The following is a 25,938-nucleotide window of genomic DNA, read 5'->3' as shown; positions in this document are numbered from 1 at the left end:
CCGGTTTTTTTATCATGCTCTATAAACCGGAGATCCTCAGCCTCCCAAGGCAGCGACAACAGTGATTTCCTTCCCAGAAAGATTCTTGGTTTCCTCCCCCCCCCCCGGGATTACTTGTGCAATAGACTGCTTTTTACGTTTGAATGGCTTTTGGTGGAAGAGGGCTTTAATTCTTGTCTGGAATCCTATTGCATGATCTCAGTTGCCTGATGAAAGCAATCGACTTATTGGTCTCCTGCCTACACGCTCCTTCTTCTTTGCAACGTCGAAAAAGTGACACTTACCACCTGGCGGTAGTGACGAAGCCCCGAAAAGAGGTCATGGTCATTTCTGCTTGATTTTAACTGCTGAATCTGTCTTCCATAAAATATAATGTCTGATGGGATTGCTGGATAATTCCAAGGAGAGGGTTCGGTGAAGAGCGTCTCTTAGCCCAGGAGTTGATTTTTTGACATACTAATTTTCTCTTTTCCCTCCCTGTTTTGTACAAAGCCATGGAAGTGAATGCCACCTCTGGAGGTGCCAAGGTTCACCCGCTGAACTATCACCAGAACCTGGTAAGTCGGCGACCCCTGAGGGGAACAAGGAATAGAGTTCCAGAAGACCGGTCCCCTTTTCATGCCCAACAGCACTATATATAGTGGCTTTATCCATGTGCAGAATTGCACCCACTGTCTCTGCTTTTGGTGGGCAGAAGGTTGTCCACCTTCTCTCCCTAAGAGCTGCAGGTAGAAAGGGGCAGGTATGGTCATGCATCATAACAAAGCTGGATCTTTCGAACTGTCGAAAAGAAAAGGCTGTTCAGGTAATTGGTTGTTAAAAAAGAAATCTGCAAGCATCAATTGACTCACTGATTCAGGTAATTTATTTTAATATGATTTGAACCACCCAGGTGTGCTTTTCTTAGAAACAACCTTATATACTGTATATACAACACACATATGTGTAGAATGGTAGGTGCAGGACCAGCCCTACTGTTAGGCAGAATAAGGCATCTGCCCTAGGTGGCCGATGTTGGGGCACAGGGAGTGGTGGCAAGACACTGGAGAAAAGAGCTGTGTTGCCCTCAGATGTGGCTCCTAATGTTAGGAAGGGCGGGATATAATATAATAAATAAATAAATAAATGTGGTAAAGGATGCTGTCCGGTTGCTAGTGTTGAAGTGAGATGCAGCTACTAGGCCGGCTGGCTTCTCTATATGCAATGAGGAGGAGGCACCATCTTGTCCTTCACCTCAAGCAGCAAAATGCCTTAAGTTGGCCCTCTGGGCTTCAAGACAGCTGACTGAGACCTGCTTGGCGCTAACAATGCTACAGCATCTTGAACCACCCAGTTGCGCAGAGCTCACTATGGCCGCCCCACAGTTTCCAAGCTATGCCAGTGCTGATGTGTTTATGCTGTGACTGAGACAAGACATGGGGCTTGGAACATTTACCAATGTTCTACATGGGACGTTCTACCAAGGGAAGGAGTGTTTTTGAGGGCAGGACTGGCATAGGGCCCATAGCTCAGCAGCAGAGCATCTGCTTTGCATGCAGAAGGTCCCAGGTTCAATCCCAGGCATCTCCAAGTAGGGCTGGGAGTGTCCCCTGCCTGAAACCCTGGGGAGCCACTGTCAGTCAGTGTAGACAATACTGAGTTAGATGGACGAAGGATCTGACTCTGTACAAGTCAGCATCCTGTGTTCCTATAGCAGAAGTGATGTCTAAGCTAGCTCAGTCATTGGAAGCACATGTTGGAGGGTGCAGGTCTTTGCCACCTCATTTTCCATCTCCAGTTGTGAAGTCAGAGTGGCGATGGTGGAGGTGGGTAATTCCAAGAAGCAAAAATCACTTCTGATGTCAGTGGGCAGATGGCTTTTGCCAAGTGCCATATTTAGACTCAGGAAGGGAATTTCTCCCCCAGAAGTCATATTGGCTAGGAACTCCAGTTTTTGTATGTGTGCTTTCCCTTGCAGGATCTGGTTTGGCTTGCTTCCACACAAGTCATCTGGAACTCTGACAGGCACCTGTCTTCTACTTGCCGCACCCAGAGGTTGCCTTGATCTGTGGCAGTTGTGCAGAGGGATGCCTGATAGTTCTACAGCAGGTGTGGGGGAGGTGCAGCCTTCCAGATACTATTGGACTCCTTCTCCCATCAGCCCCATCCAGCATGGCCAATGGTTGGGGATGATGGGAGTTGTAGTCTTGTTCTTATTTATTTATTTATTTATTTATTTATTTATTTATTTATTTATTTATTTATTTATTTTTGTAGTCCTGCTCTAAAGGCCAGTTCTCACATGTATTATATTGCTTGATGATTTACCTCTTGATGACTCATTTTGGTGAGTTGCAGGAGAATCTGTGCTGAACTGATTCTGCTAAGGGACACAGTCATTTGCGGTCATGCGAGGATGTGGGCTTCCTGTCCGTTGTGGCTCATTCACATATTCTACTTGTCACTTGGGGAACACACCTATGGTAAACCAGTCCGAAGGTTCTGTAAATCAGGTGCACTCTCTGTACTTCAACCAACTTAAGTTATGCCAGCTTCCTCGTTGTAGGATTGCTCTGCCATGCTGTAATTTTCTACCCACTTATCTGGAAGTCATGTCCATTGAACTCACTGAGAGTTACTTTTGAGTACAAATGGGGAAGAAATTGGATTCAGATGGCATTTAAATGTGAATCTACCTAATTCATATTTTCTGAAAGAATATGGTTACCGAAACACAGCCGTCTTCAAAATTCACACTTCACTGAATTTTGCAATGATGTTCTTCAGCCAAGTAATGTGTACAAAATATGGATACACAAGGATAAAGTACACATAAAAATGCATACAGTATATTAGTGAAAATAATATACAAAAATGTGTTATGTTAGGGAAAATTGCATACAAAAACTCGTATGTTCAGAGCAATTTGCACTAAAACGTGGATGAATTTTCATGAGGACTTTGACAAAAATATCCAAGTGATGTGGTAATGTGGAGAACTGAACATGAGACTGGAAAAGTGAGAAACTCAGAGAAACCAAAACTGACATATTCACCCATCCCTATTTCTGAATAGACATGTAGCGGATTGCCTGGTTTAGTATGGTTAAATCCCATTGATTCCAATGGGACAGATTAATGCAGCAATTTTATGCACAATTCCCTGGGAGTAAGCCTCGTTGAACTCAGAGAGACTTACTTCTCAGCTGGCAGGCCTAGGATTGTTTTGTTAAACAGGTGCTTCATTCTCCCACTGGAACCAATACAAGTGTTTTAATTTTGGCTGGGTTGTGCCAATTTGTTTCTGCTTTAATTTTTGCTTTCTCTCTCATGGCATGTGACTCATGCACTTACGATCCATTGATGGACAGACTGTCCTATGTGAACCCATTATGTAAGTGACAGGAAACCTTTTCCCAGGCCAGCCCTGCCTGATCACAAGTTGTCCTAGCCAAGTTGCTCCATCATCAGGTCTGAGGTGATTGATCACAAGTTCAACGTTCAGAAGTAACCTAGAAAAATTCCGGGCAGCTTGCTGAATGATGCGCTTCTCATGCAAGCACAAAGATGGCTTAATATGAGATGGACGTGCCAGGTTTAGCCTGGAATTTATCTGCAGAGCCTCTTTCTGCCCTGGTGATAGAATTAGAGAATTTGGAAGGTGCCGTGAAGGTCATCTAGTCCAAGCCCTTGCTGAATTAAGGAAACCACGTGGCACAGCAACCTGCAAACACACACACACACACACAGAGCAACTGAACTATAAACCTGAAAAGACAAAAAGAGATTAAATGCTGCCAGGTTCTCCAGCTGGTAGGAATTCCCAGGTAGGGATGGGACAGAAATTTAATTCAGTTCGCTTTTAAAGGCCAACTCACTCAATTCATTCAAAACAAGATGCAAACACAGCCATCTTTCACAATTTCAAAAACTGTGTAATGTAGTTTTCTAGTCAAGTAATGTGTACAAAAATGCATATATTGGGGTAAAGTGTGCAGATACGCTTCTGAGTCCAATTCCATGTGCTGATTTTGATGTATAAAGCTCTTCACGGCTCAGGAACCCAATATCTTCTGGAACACCCCTCCCAATATGAACCTTCCCAGACCCTTAGATCTTCCTCTGAGGCCCTCCTCCAGGTCCCTCCTCTGGGAGGCTCAGAGGGTGCAACAAGGGAGAGGGCCTTTTCCGTTGTGGCCCCCTATCTGTGGAATATGCTCCCTAGTGAGGTCCACTGGCACCTTCATTATCATCCTTTTGAGCACCAGATAAAGACATATCTTTTCTCCCAGGAATTTGATAGATTGAGATGATGTTTTGTTTTAATATGCTGCCAGACCTTCCTGTGGTTGTGGGTGGGTGCTATTGCTATTGTTTTGTTGTTGTTTATTGTTATGTTTTTATAGTGTGTTTTATTTGTTTTTGTTTTGACATTATGTAAGTTGCTTGGGGACCTTTGGGTATCAAGCGACTAATAAATCTAAATCTAAACAACAACAATAATATAGTGAAAATAATATACCAAATATTAGGAGACATTGCTTTGCAAAGACATGTACATTAAGAGATGCACTCAGATGCTGATAAATTATCATAAGGATTTTGTTTTAAAAAATCACAAACTGATGTGGAAATGTGGAGAACTTAATTTAAGAAAAGAAAAATGAGAAACTGAAAGAATTTGAAACTGACAGATTCTCCCATTCCTAGTTCCACGGGGGTCATTCATGTCAATTTCCTTGTGAGCCTACTGAACACTGGAGATTAGCTGTGATGATGGAGATGCATCCATGTCCCTTCACTACTCTGCTTCTTGTAGCCATGGGGAATGTGAGGTGGGGAGGCAGCAGTGGCAAGCTATATATTTTCCTAATGGGGCAATAGCAGCTTGTAGAGTGGGGGATTTTCATCAGGAAAATAGCTTGGGGGAACAGTTCAGCTCCCTCCCTCTGCACTGTGGTCCTGATCTGAATCACCCCCCAATCACAGCTGCCAGTTGCAAAAGTTTCAAGAGAGTGGAGAGGTCTTTATGTATCTGAGTCATCTTGTCTTAGGGCACAATCCAACTGCTATTTACACCGGGCTGAGGGGAATTGGATATGGTGGGCCCCCAGCTGAGCCAGCTGGGTCCTGGCTATGCTGGCAGAAATCCCACATCCCAGCTCAGCCAAGGGTCTGCCAGGGAAGCCCAGTCTGGCAAAAGGAGAGCTGGTGAAAGCGGAAGCATTCTAGTGTGAATTTTAGTGTGAATAAACACATTTGTGTGGGCAGTTTTGACTATTGTACAATTTTTGCAAGCGAGTTCTCATTATAATGCATCTTTGTATATTATTTTCATTCATATATTCATTTTTATGCACATTTCCTCCTAAGATATGCATTTTTAAAAACATTGATTGGCGAACTGCACTGCAAAATTCAAATAAATGTGAATTTTGAAGGATGGCTGTATTTCAGTTCTTGAATTGTTTCAGAAAGTGCAAAATTGATAGCTTCAGCTTGAAATGCAAACTGAATTCAATTTCTCACCCATCCTGAACGCAGAGGAGGGTGCCTCTGGCCCTCCCAAATCTTTGACCCTCCCTACCAGGCAACATTATGTAAAATTTTACTTGAACTTTAGAAGTAAAAAGACTGACTTTATGTCTTGAAGAAGAGTGCGATGTATACAAAACGGCCAGGATGGTATCAGCTGTCTGGTCACCTTTGCTTTTTATCACTTCGTGCACCCTTTTCCATTTATGGTAACACTTCCTGCATCATTTCATTCCTTCCTTCTGATCCTCTTAGAAGTAAAAGGGATTTTTAAAAAGTGTGTGTGTGTGGATTTCAGGCTGAGGAGCCAGTGCTGGAAATATCACACAGGGAACAGCATGCTAAGTAACAACAAGACGTGGGATTTGCAACAAAGTGTTGTAGTGTGAAGTTCTGCTGTTCAGGATTGCAGCCATTCCATTCCCTCTTGCACTGATTGTCTATTTTTCAGTAAATCAGTCTTTGTTGGGGTGTTTTAGGGTTCCCATTAGTGTTTTTTCCCTTAAAAAAGGACTTCTACAAACCCTGAGGTGCCCCCAAGTCTGCTGTTATCTCCCATTTATGTGTGTGTTGTTGTTTTGGCTAAATAAGGAATGGCACTCATTGCATGAAAACTGGAAACAGAAAAAATTAGCCATATAAGAAGCTGCCTTATACCAAATTGGACCATTTGTCCGTCTAGTTGGTATTGTCTTCAGCGGTGTTCTTCAACTTTGGGTCCCAAGGTTTTGTCAAACTACAACTCCCATCAACCCAGCCAGCTTAGCCAATGGTCAAGGTTGACAGGAGTTGTAGTCCAATGACATTTGGGGACCCAAGGTTGAAGAACAGTGGTCTACAGCTACCAGCAGCAGCTCTCCAGGATTTCACACAGGGGCCTTTCCCAACCCAACCAGGAGATGCCAGGGATCTAGCCTGGGGCCTTCTGAATGCAAGGCATGTTGTTCTGCCTTTGAGCTATGGCCCTTCCTCAAAGAATAGCAATAAGGGTCACAGCCTCCGCATGGCACAAAATGCGATGCTAAGTGTGCACTTAGTGTCACACTTGGAGTTGTCTTGGGGCCTGGAATCCTTCGCCCACCAAGAAATATCATTGCTGAAAGTTCTGGTGAGAGAAGGCAAACCAACAAGCTGTTGTGATTGAAAGCCTGCTCTTCTTTAGGGTGAATGTTTGAAACTTGAATGGTTTTTGTTCCTCAGCTGAGAGATGAGGGAAGTGTCATTGCATGTTGGAAAAAGTGGTTTCTATACCCCCCAGGGTAAGAGCCTGGTGGCCATAGTTTCTGCCCCCTTGAGTGAGAGACAAAGGGGAGTGTTTGGTATGAATGTTGTACTTAGAATATGTGTGTGCATTATTTGACTGTATGTAGATTTTAGTGGTTGTCATAGTGATTCTTATGGTATGTACATGTGAGTATGCTGCTTTTAGGATGCGAGATTGAATTATGTGAGTGCTTGTAGAGTGTGATTGGAAGCAAGTGTGTGTTGGTTTAGAATGTTGATATGGTTAAATACGAATGTGCTGATCTTGTAAGGATGTGTTTGAGTAAACTAAAGGATATCTTTCTTTCAACTGTAGTTAGACGAAATTCTGTTATAAAGGGGGCCAGCTGCTTTAACTGTTTTGCTTTTTATTATACTGTGATTAAGAAATGAGCTGATTTGTTTAATCTATTATGTTTAAAAATAAGCTTGTTTTAACTCGTTTTTTTTCCTTGAAACTTAGGGAATATTCTGTTTAGTCTATTATGTATATTAATTTTTCCTTGTATTTTTTGTACTTAATTTTATATGCAATGCTTATATGATATTGATACCAAAGGGGAAGTTTTCTTCAGTTAATTGTATTTTATTGATTGTTTTTTGTAGCTGCTGTTTTAAGATGTTTTGATTTGTTGTACACCGCTTAGAGTTTTATTTAAACATAAGCGGTATATAAATGGTCTAAATAAGTAAATAAATCCGCATCATACATTTAAAGCTGTCTTATATCACTTCGATAAACATGGAAAATCTTGGGAATTGTAGTTTGTTAAGGGTGCTGAGAACTGTAGCATTGTGAGGTCAGCACCCTTAACAGACTATAGTTCCCAGGTTTAAGCCATGGCTGTCAAAGTGGTATAAGACTGCTTTAAATGTTATGGTGTGGATGTGACCAAGGACAACCAATCGCAAATTTTTCTTTCAGAGAGAGAGAGGAGAGAGAGAGAACAAACAGTGCCTTTTTGTAACATAAGGAGCAATGATGAGAAAATGGAAACATCTCCAGCTAGTAAACTCACAGGCATTTATTTCTGGCCAATGGAATATTCTCCTGGAGGGGAAAGCAAACCAAACAAAAGCAATGTGCGCCCGGGGGGTGTCAGAGTGAGATTTGCTTTGTCATCATTCCAGGAAAATAAGGATGAAGAGAGAGCTCAGCAGCACGAAGGCGACGAGGAGGGAAAGAAAGGGGAAGAAATGGCCAAGAAAACCTGGGGTGATTTAGCCAAGGAGCTGAAAATCTTCCTTTGGAATCCAGAGACAAGGCAGTGCATGGGCAGGACGGCTCAGAGCTGGGGTAAGTCCAAAGGTTCTCCCATCCTTGGGAGGGGTTCATTTGCATTCATCCAAGTCTGGCTACATCTGCACGATACATTTAACCACTGTCACAGCTTCCCCCAAAGAATCCTGGGAACTGTAGTTTGATATTGGTGCTGAGAATAGTTAGAATGCCCCCATTCCTCTTGCGGAACTATAATTCCCAAAGTTCCCTGAGAAGGAGTGAGTCTTAAACCACTCTGGGAACTGTAGCTCTGGGAGGGGAACAGGGGTCCCCTACGCACTCTCAGCAACCTTCACAAACAAGTCCCCAGGATTCTTTGGGGGAAGCTATGACTGTTAAAGTGGTATCATGGTGCTTTAAATGTCTGATCTGGAACAAGCGAATCTGTCAATTTCACTTCCTCTCAGCTTCTCATCCCCCCCATCGCTTCTCTACATTTCCACATCAGTTTGCAAATCATTATTATTTTATTTTCCCCCACATCAGTCTGCAACCTGTTTTTCCTCATGAAAATTCTTCTGTGTTTTAGTGTGAATTTCTCCTAATATACATGGGTTTTTCTGTATGTGATTTTGTCCTAATATACACATTTGGGCAAAGCTGATTTACCCTAATGTAATGTATTTTTGTAAGTGATTTTCACTAATATTCACACACATTACTTGGCTGGAGAACTGCATTGCAAAGTTTGGAGAAAAATGAATTGCGAAGGATGGCTGTCTGTCTTTCCACATTTAAATGTGAACTGAATTGAATTTCGATAAGAGGGTGCCAGGATGGTTATGGCAATTATTATGCCACTCACTGTGCTTAGCGCCTTGTGATTACCAGGGCCCTGGTACCCATTTGGGTGGATTATCAGGTTGCTGGAAATGGGTGATGGAGTTCATCTATATCATATTTATTTCCTGCTGTCCCCCAGCCTTTCCCAACCAGTGTGCCTCCAGATGTTGCTGGACCACAACTCCCATCAGCCTCAGCCAGCATTGCCAATGGTCAGGAAAGATGGGAATTGTGGTCCAACAACATCTGGAGGCACACTGGTTGGGAAAGGATGCTAGTCCAAGCCATTCAAGGTAATTAACTCACCCCACCCCCATCAGATGGTTCACATCCACACCACACATTTAAAGCATTCTTATGCCACTTTAATCATCATGGCTTTCCTGCAAAGAATCCTGGAAACTGTAGTTGGCTAAAGGTTCTGGGAACTGTTGCTCTGTGAGGGGTCTAGCAACTTTTAGTACCCTCAACAAATTAAGGTTCCCAGGATTCTTTGGGGGGGAGCCATGAGAGATGTAAGAGTGCTTTATAAATGTGGTGTGGATTGACCATAGATAGAGCAAGAAATAGAGAATAAGTCAGTGGTCACCTAGTGAGATTAGTGAATGACTAGTGATTTGAACCCAGGACTCCCAGGTTTCATTTTAACACTCTATCCACCATGCTGCACTGGGTTTCAGGCCAAATCCCTGAACGAGGGGAGGTGGTGCATGGTCCAGATCAGAAGGAATGGCAGAATTAGCACCAATGAGCTTGGCCTCATGAACAATGAAAAACATTTGAAATACATGAAATAAAATAATGATAAAAAAAGCCCTCCCCAGTTGCATTGATGCTTTGCTGTGCTCGGAGAGGGGCTTCCACACTCCCTTCCTGGCCCTTCATCAAAGCAACTTACAGGTCCAAATTTAGTTCGCTTCTCCCTCCCTGCCTCCCTGTTTGTTTGCAGACCTAAAAACTCCTCCAAGAACTTGGAGGTGAAAGGGCACATCTGCGTTCTCAAAGATTGTCCTGAAACTGGATATGGGCTCTCCCTGGGAAATAAACACACACAAATTGGGTGGGTTTGGAAAGTTTGCTTTAGTATCATTATTATTTCAAAAGCCCTGGGACTGATTCTCCTGAGACAATCCAGCCATCATCATAGGCCTCTAGTCAGGACAGAGCCCAAAGGGAAATATATTTTCCTGTGCTGCATTAATACGTGGCTTGGGATGGAAGGCAGCCCCTGAGTCTTTTGTGGTGGGCCCCCACATCTCTTACTCCTTCTCCCCTTTTTTCAAAAATTGCTTACATGCTGCAAAGTGCAGTGGCAGTGAGACCCTGGCCACTGCCGTCTTAATATGCCCAGAGATACTCTATACATTTATGCAGATTTGTGTCCTGTGCCCTGAGTCCTTTAAGTTCCTAGGAATGCCCCTGGTGACATCAGGGAAGAGCATTCCATAGTGTGCCCAAAAAGTCTTTTCTTCCAGTTAAGATTTGCTGTGTGAGTGTGCTCTGACTGCTACTTGATTCAAGATGATGGTGATGATGGTGATGATGATGCTGGTAATAGTAATACTAAAGATGACTATTCGGAAAAATTATCCTCTAATTTGCAATCTACATCCATGCAGGGATGGGGGAGAAATTTGATTGGGTTTGCACATATGGACAAACCTACCTAACTGGCATTTTCTGAAACAATATGGGAATCGAAACGCAGCTATCCTTTGGAATTTGCCCTTCTCTGAATTTCCCATTGCAGTTCTCCAGTCAAGCAATGCGTACAAAAGAAAATCATGTACTAGTGAAAATACCATACAAAAATGCATTATTTTAAGGGAAATTGCTTGGGGAAAAAGTGTGTATGAGGAGAAATTGCACTAAAATGCTGATGAATTTTCATCAGGACTTTTTTTTTTTTTAAAAGGAATTCACAAACTGATTTGGAAATGTGGAGAACTGAATTTAAGAGTGGAAAAAATGAGAACCATGAGAGAAACCAAAATTGACAAATCATCCCTAACGGTGAGGAAACATGATTTTATAATTTATTCCATTTTTAGGCTTCCCTTCATCAGGGCAGCATACATGGTTCCCCCCCTCCCATTTTCTTCTCACAACAACCCTATGAGGTAGGTTAGGCCAAGAAGTAGAAACTTAACCAAGGCCACCCAGTGAGCTTCATGGCTGAGTTTGGGATTTGAACCTTGGTCTCCCTGGTCCTAGCCCAACACTCTAACCACACCGCTTCTCGATACAGGACATACAGCACTCTCACTCCCTCAAATATATGATTTTAAAATCTTCTAGGATGTCTGTAATGCTGCTCTTTAATGTGTGATTTACTTGCTTAGTTTTTGTTTTTCTAGATTTGGCATTGCTTTTATTGATTGCGCTTGGTTTAATGTAAGTTAGCTGCACTGGGAGGGAAGCCTTGTTGGCTGAAGCTGAGCCAGGATAAAAATACCTAAAATACAGTGTGATATCCAGTGAAGTCATTCTCAGAATAATCCCATGGAAATAAATGAACAAAAGTCCATTGATTTAAATGGTTCTATCCTGAGTATGACTAACATTGGGCATCACCCAATAAAATTAACACTCTTCCCAATCTCACCATCTGCATCTTAGTGCAGGAGTTAATAGGAATACAGGAAGCTGTCTTATACCACAACGGATCATTGGTTCATCTAGCTCAGTATTACTTACATGGACTGGCAGCAGCTCTCCAGGGTTTCACTCAGAGGTATCTCCCAGGCCTACCTGGAGATGCCGGGGATTGAACCTGGGACCTGCTGCATGCCCAGCAGATGCTCTACTCTTGAGCTACGTCCCCTTTTCAAAATGCCACAGGTGGCAACTAGGGTTGCCAGGTTCAAGACCTGAGACTGATCCTGTATCTTTAGGGGAAGACAAAGTCAGCCAAGTGCAGGTGTTCTTGCAACATTATAATGGGAAAAACCACAAGGTGGAATTCTCCCTTCCTTCTGCACAACTTTTAAAGATACAAAAGACCTCTTGGAGGCTGGGCCTGGTAACCAAGAGATCTTTTGTATCTTTAAAAGTTGTGCAGGTGGAAGGGAGAATTCCACCATGTGGTTTTTCCCATTACAATGTTGCAAGAACACCTGCACTTGGCTGACTTTCTCTTCTCCTAAAGATACAGGATCAGCCTCAGGCCCTGAACCTGGCAGCCCTAGTGGCAACAGTCAAGTCCAGCATCCTTTTCTATGTGCCTGAATATCTCTCCATGGAGCCTCATTACTTTCAGTCTGAAACTTGTGGGAACAACATGGTATTGTTGCTCTTTGGCATAAAACAGCTCTTGCTTTCCCAAGTGATCAATTGCATATCATCTTCTCTTGTCTTGCAGGCCTGATACTATTATTTTACCTCGTTTTGTACATTTTCCTGGCTGGCATGTTTGTATTTTGTATGTATATAATGTTGCTGACCCTGAGCCCCTACACACCGACGTACAGGGACAGAGTGGCTCCACCAGGTAAATATACCTGAGCTCATCTCAATCCAGCTTGATTTGCTTTTAATTAGAGAGGTTCACTCCGAGCAGATGCCTTTTAGGCTCATGGAATTTGTATCAATCCTACATATTATGATGGTGATGATAACACCATCTATATATCCCAGGGTATGATCTAAGGCCCGTGAGGTGAGCACCTTGCTAAAGCTAAGAGGTGTGCATCCGATCAGTGCTTGGATGGAAGCTGCTTTGGATTCTGTTATGGAAGAAAGGTGGGATATCAATACAAGAAATTAAATAAATACATATACCTGTTGCTTTACAAAGAATGAGAGAGACACAGGCAGCATCTAAAGCTACAATAACACCACACACGTAAAGCCTTCTTATACCACTTTAAACAGTCCTGGCTTCCCCCAAAGAATCCTGGGAAGGGTAGTTGGTGAAAGGTGCTGAGAGTTGTGAGGAGAGTCCTGTTCCCCTCACAGAGCTACAGTTCCCAGAGTTCCCTGGGAAAACGGACTGGCAGTTAAACCACTCTGAGAATGGCAGTGCTGTGGGGGAATACGGATCTTCTAACAACTCTCAGCAGCACACTACAGTTCCCAGAATGCTTTGGGGAAAACCATGCTGTTTAAAGTGGAATAATAGTGCTTCAAATATATGGTGTGAATGTGGCTTAGTTCACAACAGAGGGATTTTTCTTTTTTTCTCCCCCTTTCAGGGACCATCGGCCCACAGGAGAAAAAACAAAACACCAATCTCTGTCTTCAAAGGTGAAAGTGCAGATCAGGTCAGCTGTCAGCTAGTCTGATATGCACTTTCAAAGCTCTCCTCTAGTAGGAGGCTGCCTGATGCTGGACTCCCACCACTTTGAAGGTGTTGATCTGGCCGGCTGACAGCTGGCCTGATGTGTGCTTTCGGCTTTGCGAGGGAGGAGGGTTTGGAGAATGCAGACTGGGCCCAGCTCTCAGTGAGCCCAATCTGTGCTTTCAAAAGTAAAAGTCTCTGGCCAGATGATATGAAGCAATGGGTGGAATCAAGCTCCCAGGCCACGGTTAGCCAACGTGGTGCCCTCTGGATGTCGTTGGACTCCCAGCTCCTCATCAGCCCAGCCAGCATGGTCAATGGTCAGGATTGATGGGAACAGGAGTCCAAGAGCATCTGGAGGGCACCATGTTGGTTACCCTTGTCCCAGGCAATAGCTTCCCCTTCTCTGATTTTTTTTAAAAAATAGACCTTTGGCCTTCCAGATATTGCCCAACGATGACTTCCTTCATCCCTGATCATTGGGCATTCTTGCTGAGGCTGATGGGAGTTGCTTCAGCAACATCTGGAGGGCGAAAGGAGAGGAATCACCAGCACTACAGAAAACAGCATCACAGAGGGGGTCATCAAAGGGTAGAGGAAGCCCACAAGGGGGTTCTTGCTGACCCCCCAAAAAACCCCTGGATCCAGCCCCATTCTGGATCTTCATCTCAGTTTTCTGATTTTTCTGTTGCAGGACTTATGATTAGACCATACATTAGACACACTTTCAGCATTGCCTTCAACATCACAGAGCCCAGTTCCTGGATACCTTATGTCGACAACATGAATGAGTTGTTACAAGGTAGCTTTCTTTTCTTAGATCTTACTCCCCATTGAAATCTGCTTTGCACATTAAAAAAATCATCCACACGCCTCCTTCAACTCTCTATATCAGCCTTTCCCAACCAGTGTGCCTCCAGATGTTGTTGGACCACAACTCCCATCAGCCTCAGCCAGCATTGCCAATGGTCAGGAAAGATGGGAATTGTGGTCCAACAACATCTGGAGGCACACTGGTTGGGAAAGGCTGCTCTATATTATTAGCCAGTGTGAAGAAGTCAAACTAGGAGGAAGAGTCAAGCGCTCTAGTTAGAAAGTATATCACCGGAATGGAAATCCTGCATACTCACCATGCATTTCAAGCACATCCCCTCCCACCAAGAATCAACACCATTTTAAAGCCAACAGAATTGCAAGGAGCCATAATAAAACCCAAATCATTAGATGGGAGATACGGTTACAGATCTCCCGAATCATGTCTCCTTTGACCCAAAGAGAGGGATAAGATGGAATGATGTTGGGAAACACACCTTGTAGTTAAGTACTAGCCTAACCACTTGGTAACACGGAACGCCACGTAGGTGACTTTGGGGTGGGCTTTTTTACAAGGCTGGTTTAATTCTTGCTAATATCCTAACGATGCAATAACACAGGGATGAGAAACTTCAGGCTGGAGGAGCCAAATGCGGCCCTCCAAACCTCTGTGTTTGGCTCCTGGGATTCACCCCAGGGCACACCTCTCCCCAGCTCTATGCCATGCCTTTTGCCTGGCTGGAATGTGGCTTTGAACGGCAATAATGGCTCTTCCTTGCCTGGTTGGAGGATGGATACGGGTGTGTGGCAGTGGCTGTGTAGAAAGCCTCTAGCTTTTGTTGGGCTGGGATGTAGCCCATTGTACAATGGTCAGAGTCAACATTCATTGGTCTGTCCATATTTACCTCTGGCCCTGCCTGCCATTAGCATGTGGCCCCTCAAAGACTACCCATAAAGGAATGTGGCACTCAGACTGAAAAAACTTGTCCCCAAGCCCCCAGAAGTAACAGAAAACATTGTGGTGAAAGATGGGTGGAGTGATAACTGTTTCTGTATTCCCTTTAGCTTACAATGACAAAGTTCAAGAATCCAGCAATGTTCCATGCAACGCAGGCCAGTATTATATTCAAGAGGGTGAAGAAAGTGGCATAAAAAAAGCTTGCCAATTCAAGCGATCCACGTTAAAGGCTTGCTCCGGGATAGACGATAAAACATTTGGCTATTCTTCAGGACAACCTTGCATCTTGCTAAAGATGAACCGAGTATATCCCCTTGCCGACTTTTATTACCTTGTTTGCTGGGGCTTCCGTTTTATTGTTATAACAATGAATTAATTTAAATGAATGCTATGTTGTGTGATCTGGGTACAGAGCAGTGGCTAAAGTTGCAATCCTAAACCTCCCTGCTGTGGGACTTCTATTGAAATCCATGGGATTTACTTCCCTGTAAATGTATTCTAGAGGTAGGACATTAGGCTGTAATCAAAACTAGGGTGGGTGGGGGAAATCCCAGGGCTGTGCCCTTTCCAAACATGGTTCTATATCACAATCCATTGTAATTATTTTTTTAAAAAAGAAATTCCTGCTTGAGAATTTTGTCACACATTTTTCATAACAATTTTTTTAAAAACAGACATCAGTTGCTGAAAAAGTTGTTATACTGGTGCTGTTACTTTATTGAATGCACATTAGGATTCTCAGGCTGTAATCCAAAGATTGTGTGTTGTTTTAACAACTCAACAGCTAAAGTCGATAATTGGATTGGTTCACACATAACACACATTGTTAAACTATGGTTTATTATACCATGACTTAGTGTTATCTGCCTAGCAACAAGTATGGCTTGTTTTTTGCCAACACACCATAATTGGAAGCTGTGGTTTGTTGTTGGTTTACAAACCTTGGTTTGTTTTAACTATGGCTTGGTTTTATGATTGAGCCCAGCACCCTTCCTTAACCATGGTTTGACCACCCCACTTGATACTCACCACACTCCAAAGACATGAGGCAAGCACAACTGGAAAACAATCCAAACTCTGGAGAAACAAGCCATGCTTTGTTTGATTATCTGTCAGGCAATTTGTGGCTTGTTGAACAAACCATGGCTTAGTGTTATGTGCAAATCAGATCAATGTACAGGATTCTCCTGTCTTCCCCTGACCTAGAAAAATAGGACTTCTTCTGAATCATAGGATACCTCTCTGTTTTTAAACCACAGGCAATTAAACTACTCTCAATTTTCACAGATTATAGGTTACCGGCCTGGGTATGGGACTCCAGTGACTGTGAGCTGCAAAGTGCAGGTAAATTCCTTTCTGCTTGGTTACATTATGTACTGCAAGGCTGGCATCTGCACCAGATGTCATAGAATACTAGAGTTGGAAGGGTCCTATAAGGCCATCCAGTCCAACCCCCTGTGCAGTGCAGGAATATAACTTAAAGCATGGAATCTACAAGAGCTGCTAGAGCCCTAGCAGGGCCCATCCCTGATGCCTGCCCTGAGTGTCCCTCTAAAAAAAGAATTCTGGCCTGATACTCTGTGTAGCACTGAGTGGCTGGGTCTAGCCCCCAATGTAGCAATCCTCTGGGGCACTGTAGGGAATGTAATTGGTGGCCCCCAAACACAGCTGCTCAGGATGCTGTCAAAGAGGCCCACCAGGGCCCTGTCAAGCATGCAGCTGCCTGTGATGTATTAGGGGCCCCCCAATCCCTCTAAAACAAGTCCCTTGAAAATAAGAGTATGCAAACCTAAGGGCGAGCGGAGAGGAGCTCTCTTGGGGAGGCTGGTGAAGGGTGGCAGGCTGCACGTGATTCACATCACAAGTCTTGAGTATACTTGCTACAGCTGAATTCTTTCAGAGGACAGCACACTGCTAGGAGGTCTGTTGCCTACTATGTATGTCTTGTCAAATGCCCCTATTTGTTTAAATTGCAGAAAGGTGATGCAACAGCTCTCCACACAGTGGATTTCTATCCAACCTCAACATTTGATCCCATGTACTTCCCTTACTATGGAAAGCACACGCACGTAAGTAGAAATGCAGCTCTCGGGTGAATGTCCCTTTGATTCACCTGGCTTGAGCAGTTGGATGGGCAGCCGAGAATAAGAACAGACATTTTTAAACAGAACAGGAGCAAGTGGTTTAAAGTGGGCGGCAATAGCTGTGGGTAACTTTGGAGATGGGAAGAGAATGCCACTGTATTCTCCTCCTTTATTTTCCAATGAAAATATTTCAACATCAGTTTGCAATTTAAAAAGCATTTTAGTGCAAATTTCTCCTGGTTTACACATTTTTGCAAAACATTTTCCCTAATACAGTGCATGTTATTTTCACAAACAGATACATTTTAATGCACACTTTATGCACTTTTGGACATAGCATTGCTTTGCTGGGGATGAGCATTGCAAAATTCAGAGAAGTGCACATTTTGAAGGATGGCCAAGTTGAATTTTTGCATGTTGTTTCAGAAAGTGCGAATTTGGTAGGTGTGCCTTTATACGGGTACTGAATTGAATTTCTCCTCTATCCCAATCTGGAACTGCCTTTGAAAACTGTTTGGAAATTGCAGTTAGTTCAAGACACCGCTGCTAGGCTGTTGACTAGGACTGATGGTGGAAACTGGGATGGAAAGCTTTGTCAATTTTGGTTCTCTCAGTTTGTTTTTCCAGTCTTAAATTTGTTTTTCCACATTTCTGCAGCAATCTGCAAAATCCTCATGAAAATTCTCCAGCATTTTAGTGAGAATTTCTCCTAATTCATTGAGAGCAAATGTACACATTTTTGCAAGCAATTTATCCTAATATAATGCATTTTTGTAATTTCTACCAATATATTCATTTTGTGAGAGAGCCAGTGTGGTGTAGTGGTTAAGGTGCTGGACTACGACCTGGGAGACCAGGGTTCGAATCCCCACACATCCATGAAACTCACTGGGTGACCTTGGGCCAGTCACTGCCTCTCAGCCTCAGAGGAAGGCAATGGTAATCCACCTCTGAATACTGCTTACCATGAAAACCCTATTCATAGGGTCACCATAAGTCGGGACCGACTTGAAGGCAGTCTATTCATTATGTGCCAATGGCACTAGTGGCTCCATGTCAGCGAGACAGTAGAATCCTCTCTGAGTCTTAGTCCAAACTTTCAAGGAGCTGTCCCAGGTGCTGACGCTTATTCCACCAACAGGCTCAGCACCTTGAAAGTTCAGACTAAATTCTGGAGTGTATTCCACTGCCCCACTGACATGCAGCCACCAGCCACCACTGTTTTGTGCGCACTTGCCCCTAATATTTACATTTTTGTAAACATTGTTTGGTTGGAGAATTGCATTGCTAAATTCAGATAAGTGTGAATTTCGAAGGATGGCTGTGTTTTGATTCTCATATTGTTTCAGAAAGTGCGGCTTTGATAAATTCAGCTTTAAATGCAAACTGAATCAAATTTCTCATCCATCCCTAGTAGAAGCAGATCTTGATGGTATTGAAAGAACTTTGCTGATTTCTGGTCTGCTGCTGAGCACAATTCCTGGTGCTAACTTTCACAACTCTGTATCGCAGAGATGGGGAAACTGTTGGCCTTCAGATGCTGTTAAACTTGTTCCCATCAGCCCCAGCCAGCATGGCCAATGATCAGGGATGATGAATTGTAGTCCAGCAATATTTGGAGGGTTGCAGGTTGTCCACCCTTGCCCTATAGCTTAAGACCCAAGTAGCTTAACACAGCAGTGGGCAGAGTGAAGACTGGGATTTACTGGTAGGTCTCTAGAAAATTTGAAGTTGTTTAGGAAGGATTTATTACACCCAAGTGTTTAACAAGGAAAATAGCAAAATGATTCCCCAGCCCCAAATTATATTGTGGAAACGAAGAAAGTTGGCGGGCTGGTGATGGTAATCAGGAGTGGATTTTTTGTTTTGCTGTGTGTGTGTGTGTGTGTGTGTGTGTGTGTAAGGACAGTTTTGATACTCAGCTATGTCCTTGATTCAGATTGTTTTCTTCTAAGCAGTGGCAGCTGCTGGCTGCCTATCAGAGGGGCATTGGTTTTAGTCCAAACAACCAAGGAGCAGTTCAAGGTGTGGAACCTATAATGGAAATAGGCTTTAGCACCTCGGACAGTTCCTTGAAAGTTTGGAATAAAACCCTGAGCAGATTCCACCGCCCCACTGACATGGAACCACCAGCCACCACTGCTTCTAAGTGAATGTCTTTTGCACATGACACGCTTGATGAATCACTGGGTTCTAGTAAAAAAGACAAAGTTGATCCTGCAAATCTGACGTCTGCCCACTCCTGCTTTCAGGAATGCCTGCTTGTGTGCCAACCTACCTAGGTGTGGAGGTCATTTTTGGAGGTTCTCCTCTGCTTGACCCCACTGTCCAAGTAAGGCAGCTGGTGACCAGAGACAGCTTTCTCTGTGCAGACCCTTCATCAGTAGAATCTCCTCTGTAGGCAGGCAAGCCCGGTGCCAACCACATTATCCAGTGCCAGGCAAAGACCTTAAAAAAAAATCTCCCAGGCTTCGAAATGTATTTTTATTCTCTCTTTCAACATGTTGTAATTAATTATTTAGCTTTTACTTATATTCTTTTTGTAAATATCTTGGAAAGTCTGCTGAAAGGTGGCATATAAATCATTCAAGCAAGCAAACATGGGTGGGACTGTAGTTTGTTAAGACTGATGAGCATTATTAGAACACCCCATTCTCCTTTCCAGAGCTATGGTTCCCAGAGTTCCCTGGGGAACAAGAACTGACTGTTAAACCACTCTGGGAATAGGGGTCTCCTAACAGCTCTCAGCACCCTTAACAAACGACAATTCCCAGAATTGTTTGGGGGAATCCATGACTGCTTAAAGTGGTATAGTAGTGATTTAAATGATAGTGTGGATGTGGCCATGCTTACAGTACACAGTGTCCTCTACCACATCCGAGAGAAGCAGGCTAGCTTAGGGGGCGCAGGGCTGGCCACATGACACCCCCAGCTTTGTTCTCCAGCACCTCACTGCTGCTTGCTATCCTCCAGCATGTGTTGCTTAAGCCAGATGCATCACTCTGCCTAATGGTAGGGCCTCCCCTGCCAGCTTTTACAGCAAGGGTAGGGAACCTTTGGTCCTTCCGTCGCTGAACTACAAGCACGTCCAATGGGCAGGAGCGATGATAGCTGTAGTTCAGCAACACTGGGAGGACTCAAGGTTCCCCACACTTGACATGCAGAGTGCTTAAGCTGACTTGCACCCCGTTTTAGAGTTTAGCCCGTTCAGGGCGCTAGTTTGAACCGGCACTGTATGTTCTTATTACTCTTACCTGCTTCTATATATATTTCCAGGTCAACTATACCCAACCGCTGGTGGCTGTACATTTTTTGAATGTGATAAAGAACCAAGCCATACCCATTCAGTGCCAACTGAACGGCAAGGGCATCATCAATGACTACAACAATGACCGGTTTCTGGGGCGAATTGTTTTCATGCTGAACATAGGAGAATAGTCCAGAGAAACATTTGCTATCACTCCTCCTAGGGCACGCAAATCTTTTTCACCATGGGAGGGAGAAAAGGGCCATTCACATCACACACCAGGAAAATTTAAACCTGTTTTGGGGTACTATGTTGGTCAAACAAAAAGAAAGGAAGGTAGCTCAGATAGAAATATAGACATATGTGACTGCATCAGCAAAACGTAAAATGTTTTAAAATGTTCATCCTACAAGCTAACCACCACACAAGTCATGTAAGGTAACTTTCTTCTTCTTTTTTAAGTGTAAACACACAAGGTATTTCTATTAGATTTTTCACTGGCGCATCAACAAGAATGGCATTTGGTAGCAAGCTGGCAGTTTCGGCCACTGAATCCAAGGTCAGGAGGAACCATTTATATTTTTTCTCCACCCACCCCCGGCAGATGGGAACCAGCTGCTCATCAACAAACAGCCCAACGTAATGTGTTGTGTATACACTTGGGAAAAGGATGGCGATGCCATAAAAGCTAGGAAATCTCTCTGCAATGTTATTGTCTTTGAGATTATTTTAAAAGCACCTGACCCAAGACTCGCTGCTCTAAAAAATGTTCCACGCCCACACCTTGTCAGGGCAGGCAGTTCACAGAGACACCACTTCAGAAGTTATGAAGCCCTTGCTAGCCATAAACATCGACATCAATGACATTAACAAGGCCATTGGTTTATCTGTTGAGACCCACCGGCTTTGATCTCGAAGAGTGCAAATATGACATGCTGGTTCCCTATTGCTTTCCAAGCTCCATTTCAAAGTGGTGGCAATGACCTCTAAACAGACCTGGCCCCACCAGTTCCAAGAGATCATTTCCACCTCCAATGTTTCCCTAAAGAGGGAGTGTTCTCTTTTCGGTTACCACCTATGTACACGGTGTGCACAGGGATGTATACATAGAGAGGCATTCTCTCCGTCTGCCCCCACCCTGGTGGCCGTTTTGTAGCCCATGCCAGGATACCTTCTGGAAATGTTGCAATTTTTATTCACGTTGGCAGTGGGCAGCCAGGGCGAGGGCAAGACAGAAGTTTAATCAGTGTAACTGGGAGTTTTGTTATGAATGTATTTTCACTTGACCCCATGCTCTTTGGACAGGGTGGATGATAAATCAAAATGAATTAGTAAAAAATCTTCACAATGTGCACTGAATCTCATTCCTTTCTCTTTCTTGGTGCAGCTTCTCAGGCTGGGAGGCTTGGGGGAAAAGGGCTTGTTGCGGTCAGTGTTGAGGGTTGGTGCCTGACGGAGTAATACGTAACGTTCCTGCGTCCAAGGAGGGTACAGTCTAAAACTGTGAAAAAGGGCATACCAATGGGATAAACCAAGTTGGCAGAGAAGTTGTGCTTACATGCTGCCCTGGACTCCTACTGGGAGGAAGGTCGGGATATAAATTTAATAAATAATAATAATAATTTGAAGGGGACTGTCCACAGTAGGCGCACCAGATAGCATTTTTCTCCACTTCCCATTGGCTTGAGCCACTAAAACCAATGGGCAAGATGTTGGGAGTTGTAGTCCAACACTACCTGGTTGGCCACGGATTCCTCAGCCTCCGCATAGGTAAAACCTGCAGAAATAACCATCTGTGATGGGATCTCTTTAGCCATGCAACAGACTCTATAGGCATACACATTTGATGACGACCCCCATGTTTGATGGGTTTTTCACCATAAAGACACAAACCTTCACAGGCTTACTAATGAGTAGCTCCCGTTGACCTCGAGACTTACCTGCTCAGTGCCGTCTGCTTGAGAGCAAGAGGTGCTGCGATCTTGCATTCATCTTCTACCTGTATTAGGTATGCTGGTAGCAGCAAATATCTTGAACCTACCCAAACCCAAGCTCCTACACTGTAAGTGATAGTGGGGGGGGGAATCCCACCTGTCCAGTGAGATGGACTCCCGCCCCATTTGAACATACACTTCTTCCATGCGAGATTAAAACTCTATGCCGTTTCAGAAGCATTTTGACTTATGGGGTGAAAGGAGGGTGGACAGTGCTTTTGGGTCCTGGCTAAAGTGCTTAATCACAGCTGGGGAACTTGCAGTCCTCTAGACCTCACGACTTCAACTTCTTTCCTATTAGCCACTTGTTGGGAGTCCAACAGCATCTGGATGGCCAAAGTTTCCCTGCCCATGTACTCAATGGCCACAGAAATGAGAGTTACAATTGACCTTTAACTAGAGCTGCAATCCCCCCAGATGTTTTAAACCTTTATGGGGAAGGGCCGTAGCTCAGTGGCAGAGTATCTACCTTGCATGCAGGAGGTCCCAGGTTCAATCCCTGCAATCTCCAGGATGGGCTACTGACCCCAGGCCTAAAATCCTGGAATGCTGCTGCCAGTCAGTGTAGACAATACTGAGCAAGATGGGCCAATGGTCTGGCTTGGTATAGAGGAGGTTTCCTATAACCCTGCAAGGCTCACTCCTGCCCCCTGGAGGTCCCCCCACTTCCCTGAAGCCATGTTATTTGCTCCAATACCATCACAATAGTTAAGAGTCAAGACACATTTAGCCGTTTCAAAGGCAGCCAGACCGTTTTTCCCTGGCTGGGGTTTACAATGTGTTTAACACGCGTTTGCTCACGGCTGAACACATCTCCTTTTCCCGCTGCTGATATCCCTCCCTCCCTCCCTCCCTCCCTATAGCCGAAGCTCTCTGGGTGGTTTACAGTAACTCAAGACCTTTTGGGACCGCCCACAGCAAAGCGTGGGGCCCATCACTGTCTCTGCTCAACCTACAGCAAAAGCGTTTTAATGGGACACACCTCGGAGTGGCAACGATTCACCAACCAGCTTTGAATTCTGTACGAAGCCAATTTCATGCACTGGAGCTGCATTTCCCCACGTTTTCAAGTAAAAAAGGGAGCAGAGTTTGACTAGCGTCATGTGTCTCCAGCTTCAGAAAACAGGACTGGACACGCACTGAAGCCAGCACAACCGCACGTGCATCTCTGCCATAGGAGATGCAAACTGGAAGGAACGGCAAGAGGAGGCTTCTTCCTTCTGAAAACAATCCAGCTTCTCAAGGGTGGCTCGAGTCCCCCCCCCCTCCCCCAAAGAAGCCTGAAGCAAACTGCAGCCTCGGTCAGCGATGACTTCCCCCGCTGGTATGCAGAAATACATCTACCCTCATTCCGTTTTTTTTTTTTTTACTGTAAGAAAACCATGAGCTCAAATGTCTGTTAAGTGTCAGCGGGGGGGGGGGGGGAACAAAACCAAGAAAGAAAGGAAGGAAAAAAGAGCAGCAGAGGCAGCACAGAAACGGGTTATACAGATTTGTAGCCGCTGTGACTTTTCCGTCTTCCGATCATATAAAAGATAAAGATGACGACAGCGACGAGGCCAAGCAGAACACCCACCACGATGGGGATGACAAAGAGGAGGTCAGAACTGTTGCATTCTTCAGCTGCAGGAAGACAGGTTAAGAAGAGGGAGGAGGAGAGCAAGGGAGACAGCAAGTTAGTGAAGAGAGCAAGCACCCCAGGGCAAAGACCGCATTGGAGGCCGCACCTGCGCGATGCACTTAGAACAGTATCACAGTAGGGCAGTGGCAAATTCAGAAGTGCAGGGTCCCTTCATGATAGTCACAGCCACGCCCCCTCCCCTCTTTTTTTGTGGCAGGATTGAGAATGAGGTACTTATTAATTCTTCTCCAAGAACAGACATCCCTAGGAGCTAATCAGCATGAACAAGGAGAGTGTAAGCTACTGAGAAGAGTCTTCTCAGTGGCTGATCACCTCCTTTCACTCCGATTGGCTCCAATCAGCATGAAAGGACAAGGAAGCATGTTAGAAGACTCTCCTTGGTGCCTAAGACACTCCCCTTTCATGCTGATTGGCTTGTAGGATGCTGGAGACATAGGGACCCTGCTCCCAAAGAAGTAATCATCTTGGCTACGAGGCCGCAATTCTAACCTCATTTACCTGGGAGTAAACCCTATTGTTCTGAGTAGACCTATTTGGGATTGCACTGTTAATTATTACACCTGGGAATTAGGATTAAGTTTTAGACTGTATCCTCCTGGGAGGCAGGAGCCTATCTACATATTACTCTGCCAGGCACCAAGCACATTGATGACACTTTAAAAATAGTAATACAAAAATGCAATCCATGTTACATTGTTCTAGAGCTTTATGTACAAATCTGGCATGTGGCTGTTGTTTTTTAAACAGAGGGCATTCACAAACCTTGCAAGGGTAAACAAAAGATCATGTGGTGGTTTCTCAGCTCTCATCAATGGGGCGCCATTAATCTCAGAGCTCCAACAATTGCCCCCATTTTGCTATCCTCTGCGGGCAGCTGTTCAGGAAGAGGCAGAGGGAATAATCTGCCAGCCTAGTTTATGTTAAAACAGTCTTGCAAATAGCTACTCGCCCATGATGAGTCATAGTTTCCTCCTGGTGACAAGGCAGCAAAGTTCAATGGAAAGTCTTTTCAGGTAATTAATGTAGCAGATATAATTAACACAGGAAGATAGCAAGTCAGTTCGGGGCTAGCGACCTTTGCAGGCTTTATTTGCAAGGCTAAACTGTTTTTTAAATATGACATTTTTGTAATTTGTCCAATTCTCAAAACTCCAGCATTAGCCAGGGCTAGAAAAATATTAGTACCTAGAAAGTCTGGGGCTACTGCCCTGAAATTGAGAACTGTTCTCTTGCCCTAGCCAGATACTCTTCTCCTATTGCTACACAAACAAGACAGGGAAAATATGGAAACTTAAATTTCATATGTGTGTAAAACTGCCAGACTCTTGTCTATCATGCTGACAGCAGCTCCAAGGCCAGGAAAAAAAAAAAGCAAGACAGGCTCACTTCTCCATTTGCAAATTTGATGGGAAGGCTAAACTATTATTACTTTAGTTGGGTTTTTTTCTTTTACAGAAAATAACCCAAAGCAACTTACAGAGTGAAATAAACATTAAAGCCAAGTACAAAAACCTAAAAAGCACATTTACAATATAATTAAAAAGGGCTGATCTAACCCACCCCACCCCACCCCACTAAAAATATGAGCACGAGGATCCTACAAGTATATCAAACACCCTCCAGATTAACCTTCATCATGACTGTTTAAAAAAAGAAGTCAGACTTGCTAGACTTGGAGGTATATTTAGACACCCAATGAGATTTCCAGTGGAAGGATTGGGTCACTTTGTACCCAGAGGGAATCACCCAAGTCTGCTTGACACTACCAAAGCACATTGAGCCTAAAAACACTTAGTGGGAGAAGACAGAATTTTTCTGAGCCAGATACGTTGGCTCCTTGTCCATGCCTATTGAGTAAACTGGGATATTTTTGGGACCCCAGTGGGTTTTTTTTCTTCCACAAGAATAGTAAATGGTAACTGGCAGACAGTTTGCACCAATGCCCTACAAGGACAAGGTCTATTTATGTGTAAATTATGCAATGAAACGTGCACCTTGGGGGTCCAAATGGATTCTAGAAGTCAGCATGAAGGTTAAGGGCCCAAAGCTCGGTGCCTATAAACAGATAGTGATGAGCCC

General features: G+C 44.0%; 1 protein-coding gene across 1 annotated transcript; it reads left to right on the top strand.

Moving 5' to 3' along the window:
- Positions 1–21,575, top strand: ATP1B4 (ATPase Na+/K+ transporting family member beta 4). Its single transcript, XM_061598698.1, has 9 exons — positions 1–317; positions 493–557; positions 7,909–8,074; positions 12,204–12,332; positions 13,816–13,923; positions 15,000–15,196; positions 16,180–16,236; positions 16,869–16,961; positions 20,253–21,575. Exons 2-9 carry the CDS (start codon positions 495–497, stop codon positions 20,412–20,414), a joined length of 975 nt encoding a protein of 324 aa, XP_061454682.1. The 5' UTR covers positions 1–317; positions 493–494; the 3' UTR covers positions 20,415–21,575.
- The last annotated feature ends 4,363 nt before the right edge of the window (positions 21,576–25,938 follow it).

Source organism: Rhineura floridana, chromosome 16, assembly GCF_030035675.1.
Source record: "Rhineura floridana isolate rRhiFlo1 chromosome 16, rRhiFlo1.hap2, whole genome shotgun sequence".
Lineage (NCBI taxonomy): Eukaryota > Metazoa > Chordata > Lepidosauria > Squamata > Rhineuridae > Rhineura > Rhineura floridana.
The sequence above is the reverse complement of the archived record's forward strand: the minus strand, read 5'-3'. Positions and strand labels throughout refer to the sequence as shown.